The sequence below is a fragment of the Tiliqua scincoides genome, chromosome 5 (genome assembly GCF_035046505.1).
Source record: "Tiliqua scincoides isolate rTilSci1 chromosome 5, rTilSci1.hap2, whole genome shotgun sequence".
Classification (NCBI taxonomy): Eukaryota; Metazoa; Chordata; class Lepidosauria; order Squamata; family Scincidae; genus Tiliqua; species Tiliqua scincoides.
Window position 1 is genome coordinate 59,338,663 of NC_089825.1, and position 18,062 is coordinate 59,356,724.

Sequence of the window (18,062 nt, forward strand, 5' to 3'; positions counted from 1 at the left end):
TGAACTTGATCTCACATACTTTGCGACTTCATCCACCTTGTTTTTCTCCCTAAGTGTTTATTTCAACTGTATGTTTTGGTACTACGAGTGACCAGGCTGTGGCATGGAAAATTGTGACGCACTTGGAGAGGCGCATAGGTCTAGTTTTAACTATAGAGTTTGGCTACACTCCTACTTCTCCCACACTGTGCTGCTTTGTGTCCCCTGATTTGGAACACTAGAGGCAAAACATCCCTGTGCATGGGGACTGCATATGTATTACAAAGCGCCACGAATGTAACAACTAATTCGTTGGAATTCAGATTATGAATATTGATGATTCTGCCAAACTAATAGTATGCACATTGATTTTCCGTTATATGGAAAAACACTATTTTGCCCAAGAACTAAATTCTTTCCTTCTGGAAAATGCTCAGCACTTCTAATAGTCTCATCTTATGCTTTTGTTTACTTGAAAGTGAACCCCATTTTGTTCAAAGGAATTTACTTTCTGAATAAATTGCCATGAGGGCTTCTGCCTTCAACTAAGTAAGAATGTGGTAAGACACATCCTTACCATGTGCACAGAAAGAAGTAGAGAAATTGTTCATTTTGCTAAGCAGGCATAATTCTGCAATGCAGAAGGCGTATGGATTACTTGGCCAAAGATTTAGATGGTGATTCTAGTTTATATTTTGCTGCAAACCAATAAGTTTTCATTATTATAGCAATCCATTAGTATGCATGCTTGTTCAGGAAATACACACATTTCAAAAACTGGAAACTTGGATTTAAATACATGATTTAAATTGACCTTTTAAAGAGTGGTTTCAATTATGATTTAAATCAATCTTCCCTGCTTGGTTTCTGACACGCTTGTCAAAAGGTTGCCTACTGTTTTTCTCTGCTTTATGTTTTAAGTAGCTTTCTCTCTCTTTTCAGGCTATGGTCAAACTGGTCCAAAGTCTCAGCACGCAGGCTATGACTCTGTTGCAGCTGCTGTTTCTGGCCTCTTACATATTACTGGACCTGAGGTATGCTACTACAAATAACAAAGTACTTGTGATGTCATTAAAACTTAATCAGATTGCTGCTGCATATGATGATAAGGTGTATCGCAATTAATCAAAAAAATTTATATCCTACCTTCCCATTGGGATATACCCAATTGGGCTTATTGTCAATTCAGTATGTGCATAGAGACCAGCAATGCTTCCATCCCACTGCTTCTGTGGCATAGCATCTGCCCTCGGTGTTGTAATACTCTGGCTTTATACCTCTGTGTGGTATAACGACAATTAGTTATGGTGTCAGGGACAAGAAAAGCCTGCATCTGTAGACTAATAAGGCAGGCATTGCAGCTGGACAGTTCTAGAGGAAACACTTTGAAGTTCATAATCATATTTCCTTTCTTGTACAATGTACAACATTACATATGCTTCAGGATGAGCGAAATATTCGCTTGGAGACAATTGGTTAAAGGACAGGTTTTTTTTCTTTTACCTTTTGATTTCTGTATGTACACCCTGCCTTTTGGCTCTAACAAAGACCCCCAAGACAGATTACTGTCAATCAAATTAAGCTAGATGTTAAAACAATATAAAACACCAAACAAAATCAGTAGCAGATCACAGTAATATAAACAGCTAACAAAAAATGACTAAAGGAGGCATAGAAACATAGTATTCCACAGGGGGCAATAAGCACTCCAACTAAAATACCTGGTGATGTAAAAACCCCTTAACCAAGTGTTGAAAAATCGTCAATGTGACGGCCAGGTGACCTCTGTTTTATTTTTATAGAGTGACTCGAGTATCTGGATGGGGGTCTTGAGTTACTTTTACTTACACACATGTGTGTGCAAGTGTTCACACACACATACTTAAAGCCATGTACTCTACTTCCAATAGGCTAAACCACTGACAACTCTATTCAAAATTCACTGGAAGATCTTCTAACCAATTTTTTCATATGTGTACCTTCACAGCAGTGACTGTAACATGCAAGTTACATGTACACTTATCTTTGTCTTCAGGAGGACTAAGTGATTACTATGATGATTTCTACCTGTCCATATGGAAGTCAGATAAAGCAAATGAACAGCTGTGCCTAGTTATGGATTGTGCTAGTGTGGCCCTCACTCGTGCTGCCATTGCTGAATAGCTGGGGAAAGCCCAGTGTCCCACAAGACTCTATAAAGCAGTGGTTTTCAAACTCTTATGGAGAGTTTGAGCCACTGTAAGTGCTTGCGGGGGGGGGGGGCAGCAGGGGCAGGTGGAAGGCGGCAACGCGATCCCCAGGCAGGGGGCACCTTTGGCAGGGGGCAACCTGTGTTGGAAGAAATTAAAAATAGTTTCCTGTTGGGGGGGAAGTAGAGTAGCTTAAGCAGCGGACCCCCCTTTTGGGTATCACCCCAGGGAACCTCCCTCACCCGGCTGACTGCTAATCAATAAAAAAGACAAAGAGGCAATGGCTTGTTAAAGTTGCAAAACGAAGTTATTTACTTACAGTTCCATTGAGTGTATATTTACAGCATCTGATTAGGATCAGAGTTTCAGCTAACACTTAGAAGTTGCAAGGCCCTGGAGCTGCCTCGCCCTGCATGCCTTGTGCTCAAGATGCCCTGGGCATCAGAGCCCTGGTGTGCACATCTTAACAGGTTGGTGGTCAGAGGACAAAAGGAAGTGCTCAGAGGAGAAGGGAAGGATAAAGGGTTAGGGCCACACCTCACAAGGATCACAGAGAGAACAGGTAGAAAGGTCAGATTCACTGGGCCATAGCTTGACCCCTTCTGGACAGCATCCTGCCCCCTCTGGACAGCAGACGGAGTTGCACCAACTCCAAAAGCCTGGAGGCAGGGAGGAGGCAGCGGCGCGATCCTGGGGGTCGCGTCGTTCAGGGGGCTGCAGGGGCTTGGGTGTACTTACCCAAGCCTCCAGCAGCCTCCCTGGGGTGCGGGGAGCCCTGTGCGTCATGTGGCAGGGCTCCCCACAGCAGTGAAAGTAAAAGGAAGTGGAGCGTGATCCCTCCGCTTTCACTGCTGCGGGGAGCCCTGCCAAAGGTTTGCACCGGGCTCCCCGCACCCTGGTGAGGCTGCAGGAGGCTTGGGTGAGTGCACCCAAGCCCCTGCAGCCCCCTGAGCGGCGTGATCCTGGGAATCGCGCCACTGCCTCCTCCCTGCCCCCAGGCTGCCCCCGCCCCTTAAGGGGGCAGAGGCCAGGGCCCATAGGCTGGGGCGTCACAACGCCCCAGTTTGAAAAGCCCTGCCATAAAGTCATGAAAGGGGTGGGTTAGTAAGCCACTCCTTGAAATAACCTGCAGTAACAAGCATGGCATGATGATGTAATTTGTCTGTGGTCATGCTCATTGCTGGAAAACATTGTGGGCAATGGCTTATTTACTGCCTTATTTAACTGAGCTTTTGTCACTAAGATTGCTAGTTTGCAAAAAATGACCCTCTTTCCCAAACTGTTTGCTTTTTCCTAAAGTGGTAGAGTGGCAGATATTAATCACAGTCCATTTTTGAGCTGCTACTGGGCCTTTAGCAATGGGCTCAATCCCAGTACCAGATTATTCCCTCTGTTTTAAGGTTTGGCAGTTTTGTGACATCACCAGATCCCACCTTGGAAATCTCTGGTTTTTGGATGCATCTAACCTGTCACTTCTACTTTTCAGTTACTGCTTAGTGACAGCAGCACAGGCCATTAGGTGCAGGAATAGGATTGTGCCTGATACTTGAAAATGACAACATGAACTAAAACAGGATTAATAATTGAAAAATGTGTATGAAAACTGTAAATAGAGCAAAGCAAATGTTTCTTCCTTCTATAGGGGGACCCCTATATCTGTGGATTCCGTATCCTTGGTTTCATGTATCTGCAGATGTGGGAACCCCCCACCTGCCGTCCAGAGGCTGCCCTCAGAGGCATCCTTTGTCCTCATAATGCCTTTTAAAGGCATAAAAATATCATTTCCTGTTTTTCAGCAAAACCAGAAGTAACCTTTTTTTGTTAAAACAGTCATTTGGAGGCCTGTGAAGGCCATGTGCAAATGCGCGCAGCCTCTGTGGGGCTCAGAAGATCTCCGGAGGTGAGGGGAGTGCAGCTCCCCTTGCCTCCAGATGGTGGGAGGGCATCCCCAGTATCCACGGTTTCAGGTAACTGCGGGGTGGTGGTGGTGGTTCCAGAACGGAACCCCTGCGGTACTGAGGCATGCCTGTACTTGCTTCATATGTGATGCTTTTCAATTGTAATCTTGCCAGGGCGGGGAACTTTAGAAATTGTGAGTCTCTATGAAAGTGTTCCAACTTGAATTAATCCCTGTTGCATTGGAATCCCTGTTAGGTAAAAAACAAATAATGCTACATCTGGTATTATCATTTGGTTATCAAACTTTCCTGTGAAGCTTTGATCTTGAGCCAATACATTTGGAAAAAGATTAAAGCCAAAGCAGTAGGGTCTAAAATGCCTGAATAAGAAAAATGGTAGCACATTCATAGAACACAATAAATCTACAAGTGAAAATTGCAAACAGTTTCAAAGTCTACTTGTTTTGAAGGTAACTCTCTATTGCTATATATATTTTAAACAAGGATACTATTATTGCATGAACTCATTACCCTATTGTGGTTTTACTCTATGGGGTACCAAACTGGTTTGAAATGTTTGCACAATGTTGTTTCTTTTTAAGACTATTGATCTTGCTTAATTATGAAGATGACCTCATATAATTGATACAGATGCCTTTCTTTGGCACCTGGCCATTTTAGAATAACTAACAGGAATACAGCCTGAATGACCCTGATCACTGGAAGCGATTTTAAACACTCCTGTTCAAATTATCATGACTTTTGGTGTTGTATTGGACTTTGCTTCCATATGTGCTGTTGATTAGCAAAGAGAGGGAAAACGATACATTTAAGGAATTGCCTTCTGAGCCTGACTTCCTGGATGATGAGTTAGGTGTTATACGATGAAGGGCACAATCCTAACCAGGTCTACTCAGAAGTAAGTCCTATTTTGTTCAATGGGGCTTACTTTCAGGAAAGTGTGGTTAGGATTGCAGCTGAAACTAAGTACAGAGCACCTTTTCTGTATTCACTTTAATTCCTCAGAATGGGGTTGTGCTTCCCTGGAAAGATCAGGTCTGCAGCTTGGGTGTTCTCCTGGATTCACAGCTGCTCCTGAATGCCCAGGTGTTGACTGTGACCAGGAGTGCCTTTGCCCAGCTTTGGTTGGTGTGTCAGCTGTGGCCATATGTGCCTCAGTCAGATCTGGCCACAGTGGTCCGTGCCATGACAGCATTGAGATTAGGCTATTGCAACATGTTCTGTGTGGGGCTGCCCTTGAAGATAATAGTACAAAATATGGTGGCTCCTATGGTTGTTGGAGGCTGGTGTTTTGACTATTGGATTGCTGCTTCAGTGGCTGCACTCATTGCTGGTTCAGTTTCAGGCCCAATTCAAGGTGCCAGTTTTGACTTTTAAAGTCCTTTATGAATTAGGATCAGAGTATTTGAGAGACCACCTCCTAATGTATAATCTGGCTTGTTCCCTTTGGTCATTTGAGAGGGCCCTTCTGGAAGTGCCACTATTGAGAGAGGTTAGGGGGATGGCTGCCAGAAATAGGGCCTTTTTGGTCATGGTACTTTCCTATGGAATTACCTCTCCCTTTGAGTTGAGAACACCTCCTTTTTAGAAACCTTCTGGCGAGGTCTGAAGACCTCTTTCAAAAAGCCTTCTGAACCCAGTAGTGTATTTCATAGGGGTACGTCTGCTGGTTGCAGACTGGTGCTTGGTGGTTCTTATTAACTAATGTTTTAATGCTTATTAACTAAACATTAACTAAAACTAATGTTTTAATATTTCTTCCCCTTTTTTTGTTCTAGGAAGGGGAGCCGGTTAGACCAGGAGTAGCTATGACTGATCTTGCTACAGGACTGTATGCATATGGAGCAATTATGGCTGCACTTTTTCAGAGATATAAAACAGGAAAGGGAATGCACGTGGATTGCAATTTGTTGTCATCTCAGGTAAGGACTTAATTAATAGATTATAATGCCTAGGATTTACTTTCCAATTGATTTGTGTAGTATGGCACATTTGGTGACTTTAAAGAAAAATGAAAATACAGGTATAACCTAATTATCCATGGATTTTTCACCCAAAGTTTTATCTCAACATGATGACAAGATCCCTTTAAATTAAAGGAAAAAAAGTTCTTTAACAATAGCCTCTCTTACCATTGTAACAGCGGCAGACCATCAATCAGTCTCTCTCTCTCCAAGGCACTTAGAACAGCTTCACTCTAGGCAAGTGACCCTTCCTTTCCTCCTGAGCACATCAAATAATGCAATGTGAAAGTTATTATAATCTCCCTTTGCCTTCTTTCCCTGTGTTCTGGTTGAAGGAAGAGGTTGCTGCCTCAGAGTGAAGCCTTTCTAAGTGCCTGGAGAGAGACTGATTGATTGTCTTCCTTTGTCCTGCATTACAAAGGTAAGCAATGTTTTTAAATCGCTGAGCAAAGGGACATTGTTTTTTAAATGGATTTCCTTTAACGCAACTTTTGACATCCACGTGGATTCTGGGAATGGAACCTTCAAGGATACTGAGACTCAACCTAGAATAGCCTCTCTTATAAATTACATGAGAGAATATTTACAAGGTGTGAAACTTAGTGCATTATACAAACCACCTCAAAAGTGTGCTGCCAGTCAGGGCTGACCTACAGTTGAAAGGAGAGAGCTTGTCCAGGAAACTCTAGGACTTGTGGTCTGAGAGACAGAGATATGACAAGAATAACAATAACAATTATGACAAGAATAACATCCCAGTTTTCCTTAGTTTCTGCTGGCATTTCCTGTGCACAGGCAGAAGGAGGCGGCAGCCGATTGGAAACAGGAAAGGCAAACACCATGGTAGACAGGGATATTGAGATCCCAGAAACAGCAGGAACCAGTGCTATTAGGATTTTTCCAAATCTGTCTTCTAACATGATACTTTTGGAGAACAGAGAATTATAAGGCCCTGTTGATACAATGAACACCAGTGTTCTTAATTCTTTCCTCTTAAATCCATCCTGAAATACAGAAAAAGTAGTTAGGATTCAAAATAAATGATTACTTAGGTTTTATAGATTTAAGTGAGTTTCATGTTGTACTAAACTGGGCTAGCAATGACTGTGCTTCAGGCTGAATAGCAACATAAAGGGGGTGGGATTATCTGAGGGTAGGGCATGGGTTACCACAGCCTTGTGGTGCCCTTTAGGAGCTACTGATATGTTAATTTGGGTAGAGAATTTTTAATGGAAAGGAAGGTAAGGAATGATTGGGAGCTATGATTCTCATTAAGAGGGTTATAACCTAGAGCAACCATTTTCAACCTTTTTCAGCTCACGGCACACTGTCAAGGCACTAAAATTGTCAAGGCACACTCCCAGTTTTTTACTTACATTAAATTACTATATTATAATTAATTTTTAATTAATACAATTAAATCATTACATGACAAAGGGCACAATCCTAACCAGGTCTAGTCAGAAGTAAGCCCTATTTTGTTCAGTGGGGCTTACTCTCAGGAAAGTGTGGTTAGGATTGCAGCCAAAGACTGGGAGGGGGGACATTGGCGGGAATGTGCCTGTGGGACTTCTTTTTTTAAATTTTTTTTTATTATTTTCCAAAATAAAAACAAACAAATATAAGCAAACACATAACAAACACAAACTCAGTACACAACACACACATAAACACACACACAAAAACCACAGAAACACACCGTTGGAGGGTGCAAGCATTCATAAATCAATATATCTAATCAATCAATACACATCTTCTAATCTCTTCTAGTTTAGCCTCTTAATATCGTTTATCTATCATATCATATCCTGTATAATATATCATGTATACATTCCTCTAAATGCCCTATCTTATACATCTCGAGCTGCACTCTCCGTCTGAATTTGTATTAAAGTTGCCTCTCCATCATATTGGTTCTGTTCTATCTCCAGTGTTCTAGATTGATCTTTTGTTGTCTTTTCTTCTAATTTTCTAATCTTTTGTGTATTCTCATCTGCTTGGCCTTTAACGGCTTTCAGTTGCACACTAAGATCATTTAGTTGTGTAGTTAAAACATCCAGACTAGCTTGAACCTGCAGAAATTGATTTGTGTGCTGCTGTCCCATCGCCACTAATTTTTCTATATTGTCTTGTATTGTCTGCTTCCAATCTTTCCCTTTCGGTTCCTCTTGTATTAGTTTTCCCAAGCTTGACTCCAGGGCAGGAGAGCCCCTAACATTTGCTCCTTTTCCTTTCATCCTTTTTCTTCCTTCTTATGTCTTCTTTCCTGTAAAGCTCAAATATCTGTTATCACATATATTACTATCAGTTACCCTTATATCACATCACATCATCAAGAAATCAACTGTTCACCCATAAAAACCAACACAAGGAAATTTTAAGTCAAATAAACCTTTGCCTTGCAATATTTTTTAATGCCACTAGATGTCCTCAACGTATCGTCCGCCTTACTTCACTTGTCAAATCCTTTTCTTGTCCTTGCAATGTCTTTTTAACTCCACTAGATGTCCCTGATGTTCTATTCTTCTTATTCTGTTGTTTTGATCCTATTGCTTACGTTTGTCCTTATATCAACCACATTCCCTTCCGGGAGATAGTGAGAGGAATTCAAAACAATAAACCACATTTGCAAAACAAAGAAATGCAGATCTCCAGCCCACTCCACAGGAACTCCAAGATCTCCACAGGAAAACAAAACTGACCATTCCAAAGCAGTGCTTATATTATATCCGCCTGTCTCAGGTGGATCTGGCCATGGTGGTCCATGCCATAGTGGCATCAAGATTAGATTATTGTAATACGCTCTATGTGGGGCTGCCCCTGAAGACAGTCCGGAAGCTACAGCTAGTGCAGCAGCTCGGGTAGTTGCTGGGGGTCGGCGGTTTGACTCTGTCACGCCGCTACTCTGGCGGCTGCACTGGCTGCCCATTCGTTTCCGGGCTGAATTCAAGGTGTTGGTTATGACCTTTAAAGCCCTAAATGGCTTGGGACCAGCGTATTTGAGAGACCACCTTCTTCCGTATATTCCGGTCCGTTCTCTTAGGTCATCAGAAGGGGCCTTGTTGGTTGTGCCATGGCGGCCAGAAACAGGGCCTTTTCGGTGGTGGCACCTACACTATGGAATTCCCTCCCCTTTGAATTGAGAGCAGCTTCCTCATTATTAACGTTCCAGCAGGGCCTGAAGACTTTTTTATTCAGGAAAGCCTTCGAGACACTTTAAGGACTGTTTTATAAATTTCTCTTTTACTGCATGCTTTCAATCTGCTGCTATGTATTTTATCTATGTATTTTATCTTGTTTTAATTGTTTTTGTTTTGTATTTTTAATGTTTATCTGTTGTCTTTTATTTTAACCTGATTGTTAGCTGCCTTGGGTGCCCTTTGGGGAGAAAGACAGAATATAAATCAAATAAATAAATAAATATTCCAAAATAATTAATTTGTAATCCAACAAGTTTTAGATTCGTAAAGTTAGTTATGCTCTCATATTTCCATAACAAGCTCGGCAAATCTCCTCCAAAGCTTCTTCTCACACAAGCAAACAAGTGAATGGAGAAAGCCTCCCCCCTCTTTCCTCTTCCCAGAGGGGGAAACCTGCCCCTCCTTCTTCTTCCCTTGGGGAAAAGCTTAATCAGGCAGTCAATTAATCAATCAATCAATGCCAGACACACACAACAAAATAATACTCACTTAGTTCTTCCAAAGTCTTTCCCTGCCTGGGGCTTTCAGCTTAGTTTCAAGATGAATCCTCACCAACACAGACATTGATGACTGGGTTCCCTTGGAGAAAAACAGCCCCTGGCTGGACCCTTCTTCTCCAACCGTACATTATCTGTAGGATCGAATCTCTCCTGATCACAGATCCTCGGATCTCCTCAGACCCACGGTTTTTTGAGAGGAAATAGCATGCTTTCCCAAGAGCTTTCAAGAGCTCAGAAAAACACAGCCATTCAGTTGCCTCTGGCCCTGTCCTCCTCCCTGTGGGACTTACTTCTGAGTAGACATACCTAGGATTGGGCTTTCAGTTGCACTCTTTTTCTCAAATCCAGGAGCAGGCAATTGGCACTTCTCTCTCCTCTTTTCCCCCCACCCCCTCCCCTCCCCTCCCACAGAGACATTCCCCCCATCTCATAATTGCAGTTAGCACCTCTCCTACTGCCCCTCCCGCACTTGTCTGGATCTTCCAAAGGTCCAGAATCACTTGCCTCACATTCTCCCCCCCCATTTCCTGCTTCTGTATTTCAGAAAAAAGTGTGACCAAAAACCCAATCCTAGTCATGTCTACTCAGAAGTAAGTCCCATTATAGTGAATGGGGCTTACTCCCAGGAAAGTGGGGTTGGAGAGGAACCTGAGCCCAGCCCAGCTCAGGCATGCCTACTCAGAAGTAAGCCCCATTATAGTCAATGGGGCTTACTCCCAGGAAAGTGTGGGTAGGATTGTGACCCAAAGCCCCTCCTCTGAAAGGCAAAGGCAAGGCAGGGAGGGTTGCTTTGGGGAGCTGCAGGCAACTGTGGCAAGGAGAAGGGACTTTCCTGGACCCTCAGCCAGCCCATTCTTAGGCTGGTGGCCACAGCAGACTCACTGGCTTCCTACCAGCTTGCCTGCCCCATGCTTCCTCCTTCTCACTCCACCCAGACCTCCTCCAGGCTTTTCTGGTTGCCCAATCATCAGTCAGGGCAGACTTGATACCCAATCCTAGGCATGTCTACTCAGAAGTAAGGCCCATAATAGTTAACGGGGCTTACTCCCAGGTAAAGGAGGATGGGGTTGCAGCCTTCCTCTTGCTCACAGCAGGAGATGCTGCAAAGCAGCCTCAGCTGCTCCTTTTTCACCGCTGCCATGTGAGAATCAAAGCAAGGGCTTCTCCCTCGTGTGGCTGCTGGCTGCTGCCTGCTACCTGCCTCCTCTGGCCCCGCAGCACAGCAGTTGAAAACCACTGACCTAGAGGGGTGGCGATGCTCCATATGTAAGAAGCAGAGGAGTGGGAGGGAAGCCACCATCAGGCCTCTACTACTTCTGGAACTGCCTGGTTTGAACAGACATCTCCAGTTTTCCTTGCCATCAATACAGGAAATGAGTTGGTTGGGAAGGTTTGTTATGGGGCAGTTTATTGTAGCCTTGGGGCTAAATAGGCTATGTTTGCCTTGCTAGCATTGCACAGTTGTTGGGTGACTTTCTTTGCCAACCCACAATTGTTGTCACTTTCAAGAGAGTCCCGTGTTACCCCTTGCCAGCACTTCCCTTTCCTGCTCTGGAGAGAAAGGGAAGAGGGAGTTGTCAGCCAAACATGATGAATGACATCCCCCCCCCCCCCCGCACATTTTCCTCTTATGCTGCAGAACAAGCGAGAAAAACATGGGGCTTGGCTGTTGGCTCTGCTTGGCCAGTACTTTCAGTGCCTCTGCCAAGCATGGTTACAATGTGCTTGCATTTCCATCTCCTACTCTAGAACACAAGAGGAAAGTGTGGGGCTAAGCTATGTTCATCAGAGGGGTCCAGATGCCTCCACTGAACACAGCTAACAGTAGATCACTACCCTTGCCAAAGGGCGCCAATCCACTTGCCATGATGACATCAGCATCTGAAATCATGGACACATGTCTTATTATCCCATTTCCTGTGACTTTGGTTGCCTAGAAGCCCTAGTGCTCTCAGTCTGTCATTGTTGGTCTGTGAAAGTTATTGTTTCAGTGGCCTAAAAGGCAGAGAGAAAGAAACCAAGGATGAAATACAGTCCTAGAATTTTGTAAGCTGTTCTGAGTCAGTAAAGACAGGGTGGGGTTAAGACAACAAACCACCTTAAAGACTAGCTTCGGTAGCTTATTTTAGCATAAGCATTTGTGGACTAACAACCCAATCCTGTCCACACTTTCCTGGGAGTAAGCCCCATTGAGTCTAATGGGACTTACTTCTGAGTAGACATGCCTAGGATTGGGCTGTCAGTCTACTTCATCAGATGCATGATGAGAGTGGGGCAAGAAAGCTCTTAACAAACTGTCACTTTTTCTAGAATGTTTCTGCGTTATTCAGCTGGAATGTTAATAATACTATAAACATTATACATGCCTGTAAGAATCTGAAAGTACTTAAATCAGTGTGGGATTGCTGGAAAAAATCATCTGTGTGAAAGCTGTAACATTTAAAGTTTCTCTTGAGCACCTTCTGGGATTCTTGCAGTCACTATACTGTATTGCACTATTTGTCCAGACTTCTTAAATGTTAAACATTATGCATAAATGCACAAAAGCATCACTGCTTGAATCCAACTATCATTTAAAAATGACCTTCAAGTTGCTGTATATAAAATAAAGCATAAACCCTACTTTGGGGAAGCTGAAGGCTTCCCAAAAATTAAGCATGATTGTTCTATATAAGATCCTAATTCCATAGATGTAGCAAACTAAATGATAGTCAAATAGTATGTATTCACTTACTAACTACAAGGACTGTGCATTATCCACAAGAAAATGAGCTGAAGATCTTTCTTCAATAAGCTTGATCCTAAATTAATGGATGTGGGTCTTTCCAGTGGGCAAAAGCATTCCATAGTCCCTTGACTATAAACTTTTAACTCTCAACATAAAGTTCTTTTGAACCTTTTCCCACTTACATGATTTATAATTGTCAACTGTAGTCCTTTTAGCGTCAGCATCTAAATAGTTTTCTTTAGATGATAGTAAATAAGAAGGAAGTGGTTTCTGGACTTGTTTTCGATTATGAAACTGATCTATGTCTTCTGTTGTGGCCTGAAAATATCTCTTGGAAGTTTTTAATATCATTCCTGCATTTAATTATAAACAGTTGAGGACTAAACAAATAGCAAAAATAAAGAGACTCCAGCAATTCCAGATTTCTACAGTAAGTTACAGCCCAATCCTAACTGGGCCTGATGGCAATGGAATGGATGTTCTGCTGGTGTTAAGCTGTATAAAAGGTGCTTAAGCCGTGCACTTAGTAGTGCACTGGCAGGAAGGCTGGGGCCTTCCTGCCCATACCAGCGGGTTCCCAGCCACCTGCTAAGGAAGGTAAGGTTGTGGAAGGGGAGGGGTGGGGGAGGGCGGAAGAAGGGTGTGAAGGGAGAGACAAGGACAAGGGACAAGGAGGCTACAGGAGGGGGTGGATCTAGCTGCAATGACGCATGCCAGATCCTATCCCCCATTTCTACAGCCTCCTTGCTCCCTTTCTCTCTTCAGACTTTTGCTAATGAAATAACTAGCACAGGTCCGAGGAGACCCATTGCAAGGCAGGGGCCTTACTTAAGGGGATTTAAATTCCTCCTTGCTGCTGAAGCCTCCTGATCCATGTCCCTTCTCTCACTGAATACAGCGCGCCCATTTTTTGGTGTGGCTGCACCAAAAAATGGGTAGGTGAAGGATAGGATTTAGCTGTCAGTCTGAAACTGAGCATTACGCTTCCATAAAATTCAGTCTTTTTGTTATGTATTTTCTTTTGAAATGCTACAAATTGTGTCTTTGATTTAGAGAACTACATGATTAACCAGTTGGATGCTTTTATTATCATTTTCAAACAACAGATTTTACCCCATTAGCCCCATCTCTGTTTGGCAGGGCTATTTGTAATGCACTACAGGTGGCTGCTGTTCAGAGAGGAAAATATAAAAAGACACTCATGTTGTGCACCTGTCCTTGGTATGTCTAAAGGAACTATTTTGGATTATGCCCTGTGATCAGCATTATTTGTATTGAGTGGTTATTGGACAGGCAGTTCTCTGCTTTTAATGATTAATTATTGAGTCTATACTATTACCCCAGGGGCTGGGGGATAAGAATAGGCCCTCAGTTTGGCTGTACTTGTCGTAAGAGGCGACTAAACAGCCACCGGGTAGATGGGACTCGTTAGCCTGGGAAGGCAGCTCATCTGAAAGAAGGAAAACTCTGATCCCAAACCTCCACTGCCTTGTGGCTACATCCAGTTATGGAAAAGGCTTCAGGAGTCAATCTCGAGGCAAAATCCAGAGCCGGAGTCCTGAGGCAGTTTATGGTTGAACACAGTCACATTCTGGCAACTCTTGCAACACCGCTGGAACCAACCGTATTGACTTCTGCCTTTCCATCAGACCATTCCAGCGACGTGTAGAGGGGGGATTTGCTGCATGGGTAACAGTCTATCCTCCATATCTACTTTACCCAGGCTTCGCGCACTGGAGAGAACTCTGTTCCAGAACCACTATTCAGAGCGAGATACCATAGTCCAGCCATTTTCAGCCACTGTGCCGTGGCACACTGGTGTGCCACGAATGGTCCCCAGGTGTGACGTGGGAGTTTGGTGGAGAGTCACTCATTAATAGGACCATTGGGGATATGAGCCCCCCACCAACAGCAAGGTGTGTTACGTGAAAATCCCCCTTTTTCCTTTTAAGTTGTGATTTTATATCTGGTTATAGGCCAAACTTCTCACAGGCCCAATTTCCAAAAACCCTGGTAAAAGTCACAAGTTTACACAACCTCCAGCTCTCCATGTACACAGCAACAAAGACTTTAGCAGCAAAGACTTTAGCAACAAAGTCTAAAGAGTAAATTGTTGCTTAAGTGTCTCCTATGGTTGTATTGTTTAAATCAATCACTGCGTATTGTAAGTTTCCCCAGCCAGGGAAGCCAGCCATTAGACCCACTGAATGTTGCTGATATGCTGATAAGGGACTTCCTGACCCCAAACACCCTGGTAGGTGGCAGTTCTCCCTCAGCTCAACACCCAGATATATTCCTATATCTTGAGGAGGTCGCTGTGACTGCCTCCCCACCACAGGATGCAGTGCATGCCCCGTTGACATGACTGCACTGGCACTGGGAAATTGGATAGGATTGGGCCCTGTGCAGGTAATAGCATTTGGGCATATGCAGCTTATCGTGCAGTGGCAAGGAAAGGACAGATCTGTTGAGATTTCCATTTCTATGCAGTTGTTAAAAGAACTTCAGTTATCATCAGCAAAGTCAGTTTGTTGATTTGATTTGAACAGAAACAAGTCATGAAACTGTCAAGGGAAAGCATCAGCAGTAAATCAAAACTGAAGTGGCAAGAGGGGACCATAATGTAGTTGAAGAAGAACGGTTTGATGTTCTTGTAATCTTCTATGTTGTGCTTTTAATTTACACAGTGGTCTGTAGTGGTGTTTGCCCTCCTTATTATTCCTGTTTTACTGATAGGAAAAAAAAAAAGATAACTTACTCCAGGTCTTCCTGTGAGTCCCAGCCTTGAATCCAGGGCCGGCCTCTTCACAAGGCCAACTGAGACAGTCACCTCAGGCAGCTGACTGGCAGGGAACGGCCACTTCTGCTCCCCTGCTCGCCTCTACTGATCCTCATACTCCCTGGATTGGAAAATGAAGAGATGGGATAACATGAAGTGTGGAGGAAAGGAAAGTGATGGGCTAGAGCAGCCATTTTCAACCCCTGTGCTGTGGCACACTGATGTGCCACAAATGGTCTGCAGGTGTGCTGTGGGAGTTTAGGGGAAGGATCCTTTATTAGTAGGGCCTTTGGAGGATGTCAGCCCTCCACTGACAGCGTGGTTCAATTGTCAAAAAACTGATGGTGTGGCTTGACAATTTTTGTGCCTCATTCATGTGCTGTGAGATGAAAAAAGTTGAAAATTACTGGGCTAGAGGAGCCAAGGCTGGCGCATCACCAGGTGCTGCCCCAGGTGCCAAGAGCTTTTGGTCTGGCCCTGCTTGGATCAGTTTGAACCTAGATCCCACTCACTCCATTCAAGTCCTGTACTTTGCCCACTAGAAGTCACAGCTTCCTAGAAATCAGTTTTACCTTTTTCTTTTTCTCCTAGTCTCATCATAGTGTCATTTTTATCTGTTTAATCAATAAAGTTCTTTTTGGCCACTCAAGCAAGATGCAAAGATGAAGTTACTGATTCAGATTTTGTTAAGTTCAGTTGAAAGAAGAACTGCCAAAGGTTTTTATTCAATAATATTTTTTCAGCTGAAGTATATATTGGCAAGAATGTATCTGAAAATACAAATTCAGAATGAGTTTAAAAATAATTTTTGTTTTTTACTGCTGAAGTTTGGAAAGACTTAACTGAAATAAATCACTTGATCTATTTTGACTTTGGATACAAAGAAGGTTAATATTAATTCAAGGATTTCCCAAATCAAACAGAATTTTAAATGACGTTTTTCTTTGAGCTGTGCTGTCTTTGATAGAGCCGGCATTTGTACTGAAGACAACACAAAGTGTTCAAAGGCATGGGAGATAGGTGGGTGAACAGTAGGTGTTCATCAGAGCTGTGAAGGTGTAAAACTAAATCTCTTACTTTAAACAACATGTTCTGTTTCAAATACTACTCACCTCCAGAGATTTGTTTTGTATGCTACCCACATTTCAATATGACAAAAGGACTTAATAATAGGCAACTTTCAAGTGTCTCTTAGCCTTAAGACCACTTTGTTGTTCATTCCGCCAACACAATGTAGGACTGCCCTGAACTTCCTTGATCTCTATCCACTGCTCTCTGTAGTGTGAAGCAAGAGTTTGCAGCCCTGTAGACTCTGGTGTAGATAGTTGAAAGGAAGTGTGTCTTTAGAAGTTCTTTTGAAATATTTGCTTTAAAAGGCATTCTGGTGAAGCAAAGGTTCATTGCTGTTTGGTGAAGCTTCATCTTCTCAGCTACTAAAAAACGTTTCCAGATTAATTTAAAATAAGTAAAACTCCTGCGCTGATAAAGCCAATGGTGAGGCCTGCACCAACTGTCCCACAAGATTAAATATTCTTCCACTGGTTTCTAAAATGTGGCTGTTTCTGAATTCAGATTTGTGCCTGTTTATTCTTTTGCATTGAGACTGCCCTGTTTGTCCTTTTCAGTTTATTTTTCCCCAAGAAATTAATGTTAGATAATTGTCAATTTAACATTTTTTTGGCCTTTTCACATAATTTATTATTACACATGCTGGGGAGAGAATGTTACAAATATATTGTTTGTAACAGAGAGAGAATTACAGAGAGAGAACAGAGAGAATTACACAACACTGGGGAGAGAATGTTACAAATATATTGTTTTGATGGAGTCAGTCAGGTTGAAATAATGGTACTCGATGTACTTTTTAATTGTCTTTTGAAACATTAACTTTTTTTGCTGTCTGGTCTCAGCCCCCCCCTTCCTTCTCCAAAATTTACTATTTTTTTTTCCTTGGCTGATTGATTTTTGGTTTAAACCAAGTGGAGTGTTTTACAGTGGGATGCTAATTTCATTTGGTCCTGGTACGACTTGGTATGTAGAACTTAGTATGTACACACAAAAGAATTAAAATGTGTGCGTTCTCTTGAATAAATTGAGAAAGTGTTAGGTGAATGAAGACAGACATGAGGATATATATTTACAGCAGGTAGATCTGTGTCTGCACAAGTGAATGAATGCTGAGATTGTATCTTTGTGGAACATCTGTTTTAATGGCTAACGGCCACCTTTGTGGGTTTGTCTCTTAAAATGGAAATAAAACATGCTTTGTACGCCATAAAGAAAACAGTGTAAGCTGCAGACTAAATAATGTTTGGCAATGAGATGTATTATTTGGTCTTTCCTCCTGAAGGATTGCAAAACATTTGGAAGCATTGATGAGTTTCAGTAGTCTTTAGATGCTATTTTCATGATGGCAGAAGGCAGTAGCTATAGTAGTGGATTCTGTAATCCAGCTATTAGGAAAACAGTTGTGAAAGAGTAGCAAATGTTACTTCCACAAACGTACTGTAATTCTCATTGAGAGGAGGGGAAAAAAGAGCCAGGCACATTAAGAAATGGGGCTAGGGGGAGGTTGTTCACTAAGAACAGAAGTCTAAGCTTCCAGTCTCTGCCCTTGTGGGAACTCTTTCTACTTCAGTCCTTCTAGAATGCAGGTCTACTGATGAAACACTGTTCATTGAAAATAATTCTGGTGCAATTAGATCATAATCTGTTTGTGAGGGTGTTTGTGTAGTGTTGTACCTGTGCAGTTAGGTTTGCTGGGCTTAACTGTTGACTTGTATAAGATGCTGACAGCGTTTCAA

At 42.7% G+C, this 18,062-nt stretch overlaps 1 protein-coding gene across 2 annotated transcripts in view; it reads left to right on the top strand.

The window, feature by feature from the left end:
• Window positions 1-18,062, top strand: part of SUGCT (succinyl-CoA:glutarate-CoA transferase) — a 363,922-nt gene that overhangs the window by 35,788 nt on the left and 310,072 nt on the right. For both annotated transcript variants that reach the window (XM_066628034.1, XM_066628035.1), the window contains exons 7-8: window positions 922-1,013; window positions 5,866-6,009. In XM_066628034.1, the coding sequence (XP_066484131.1) occupies window positions 922-1,013; window positions 5,866-6,009 (236 nt within the window). The remainder of the gene's footprint in view (window positions 1-921; window positions 1,014-5,865; window positions 6,010-18,062) is intronic.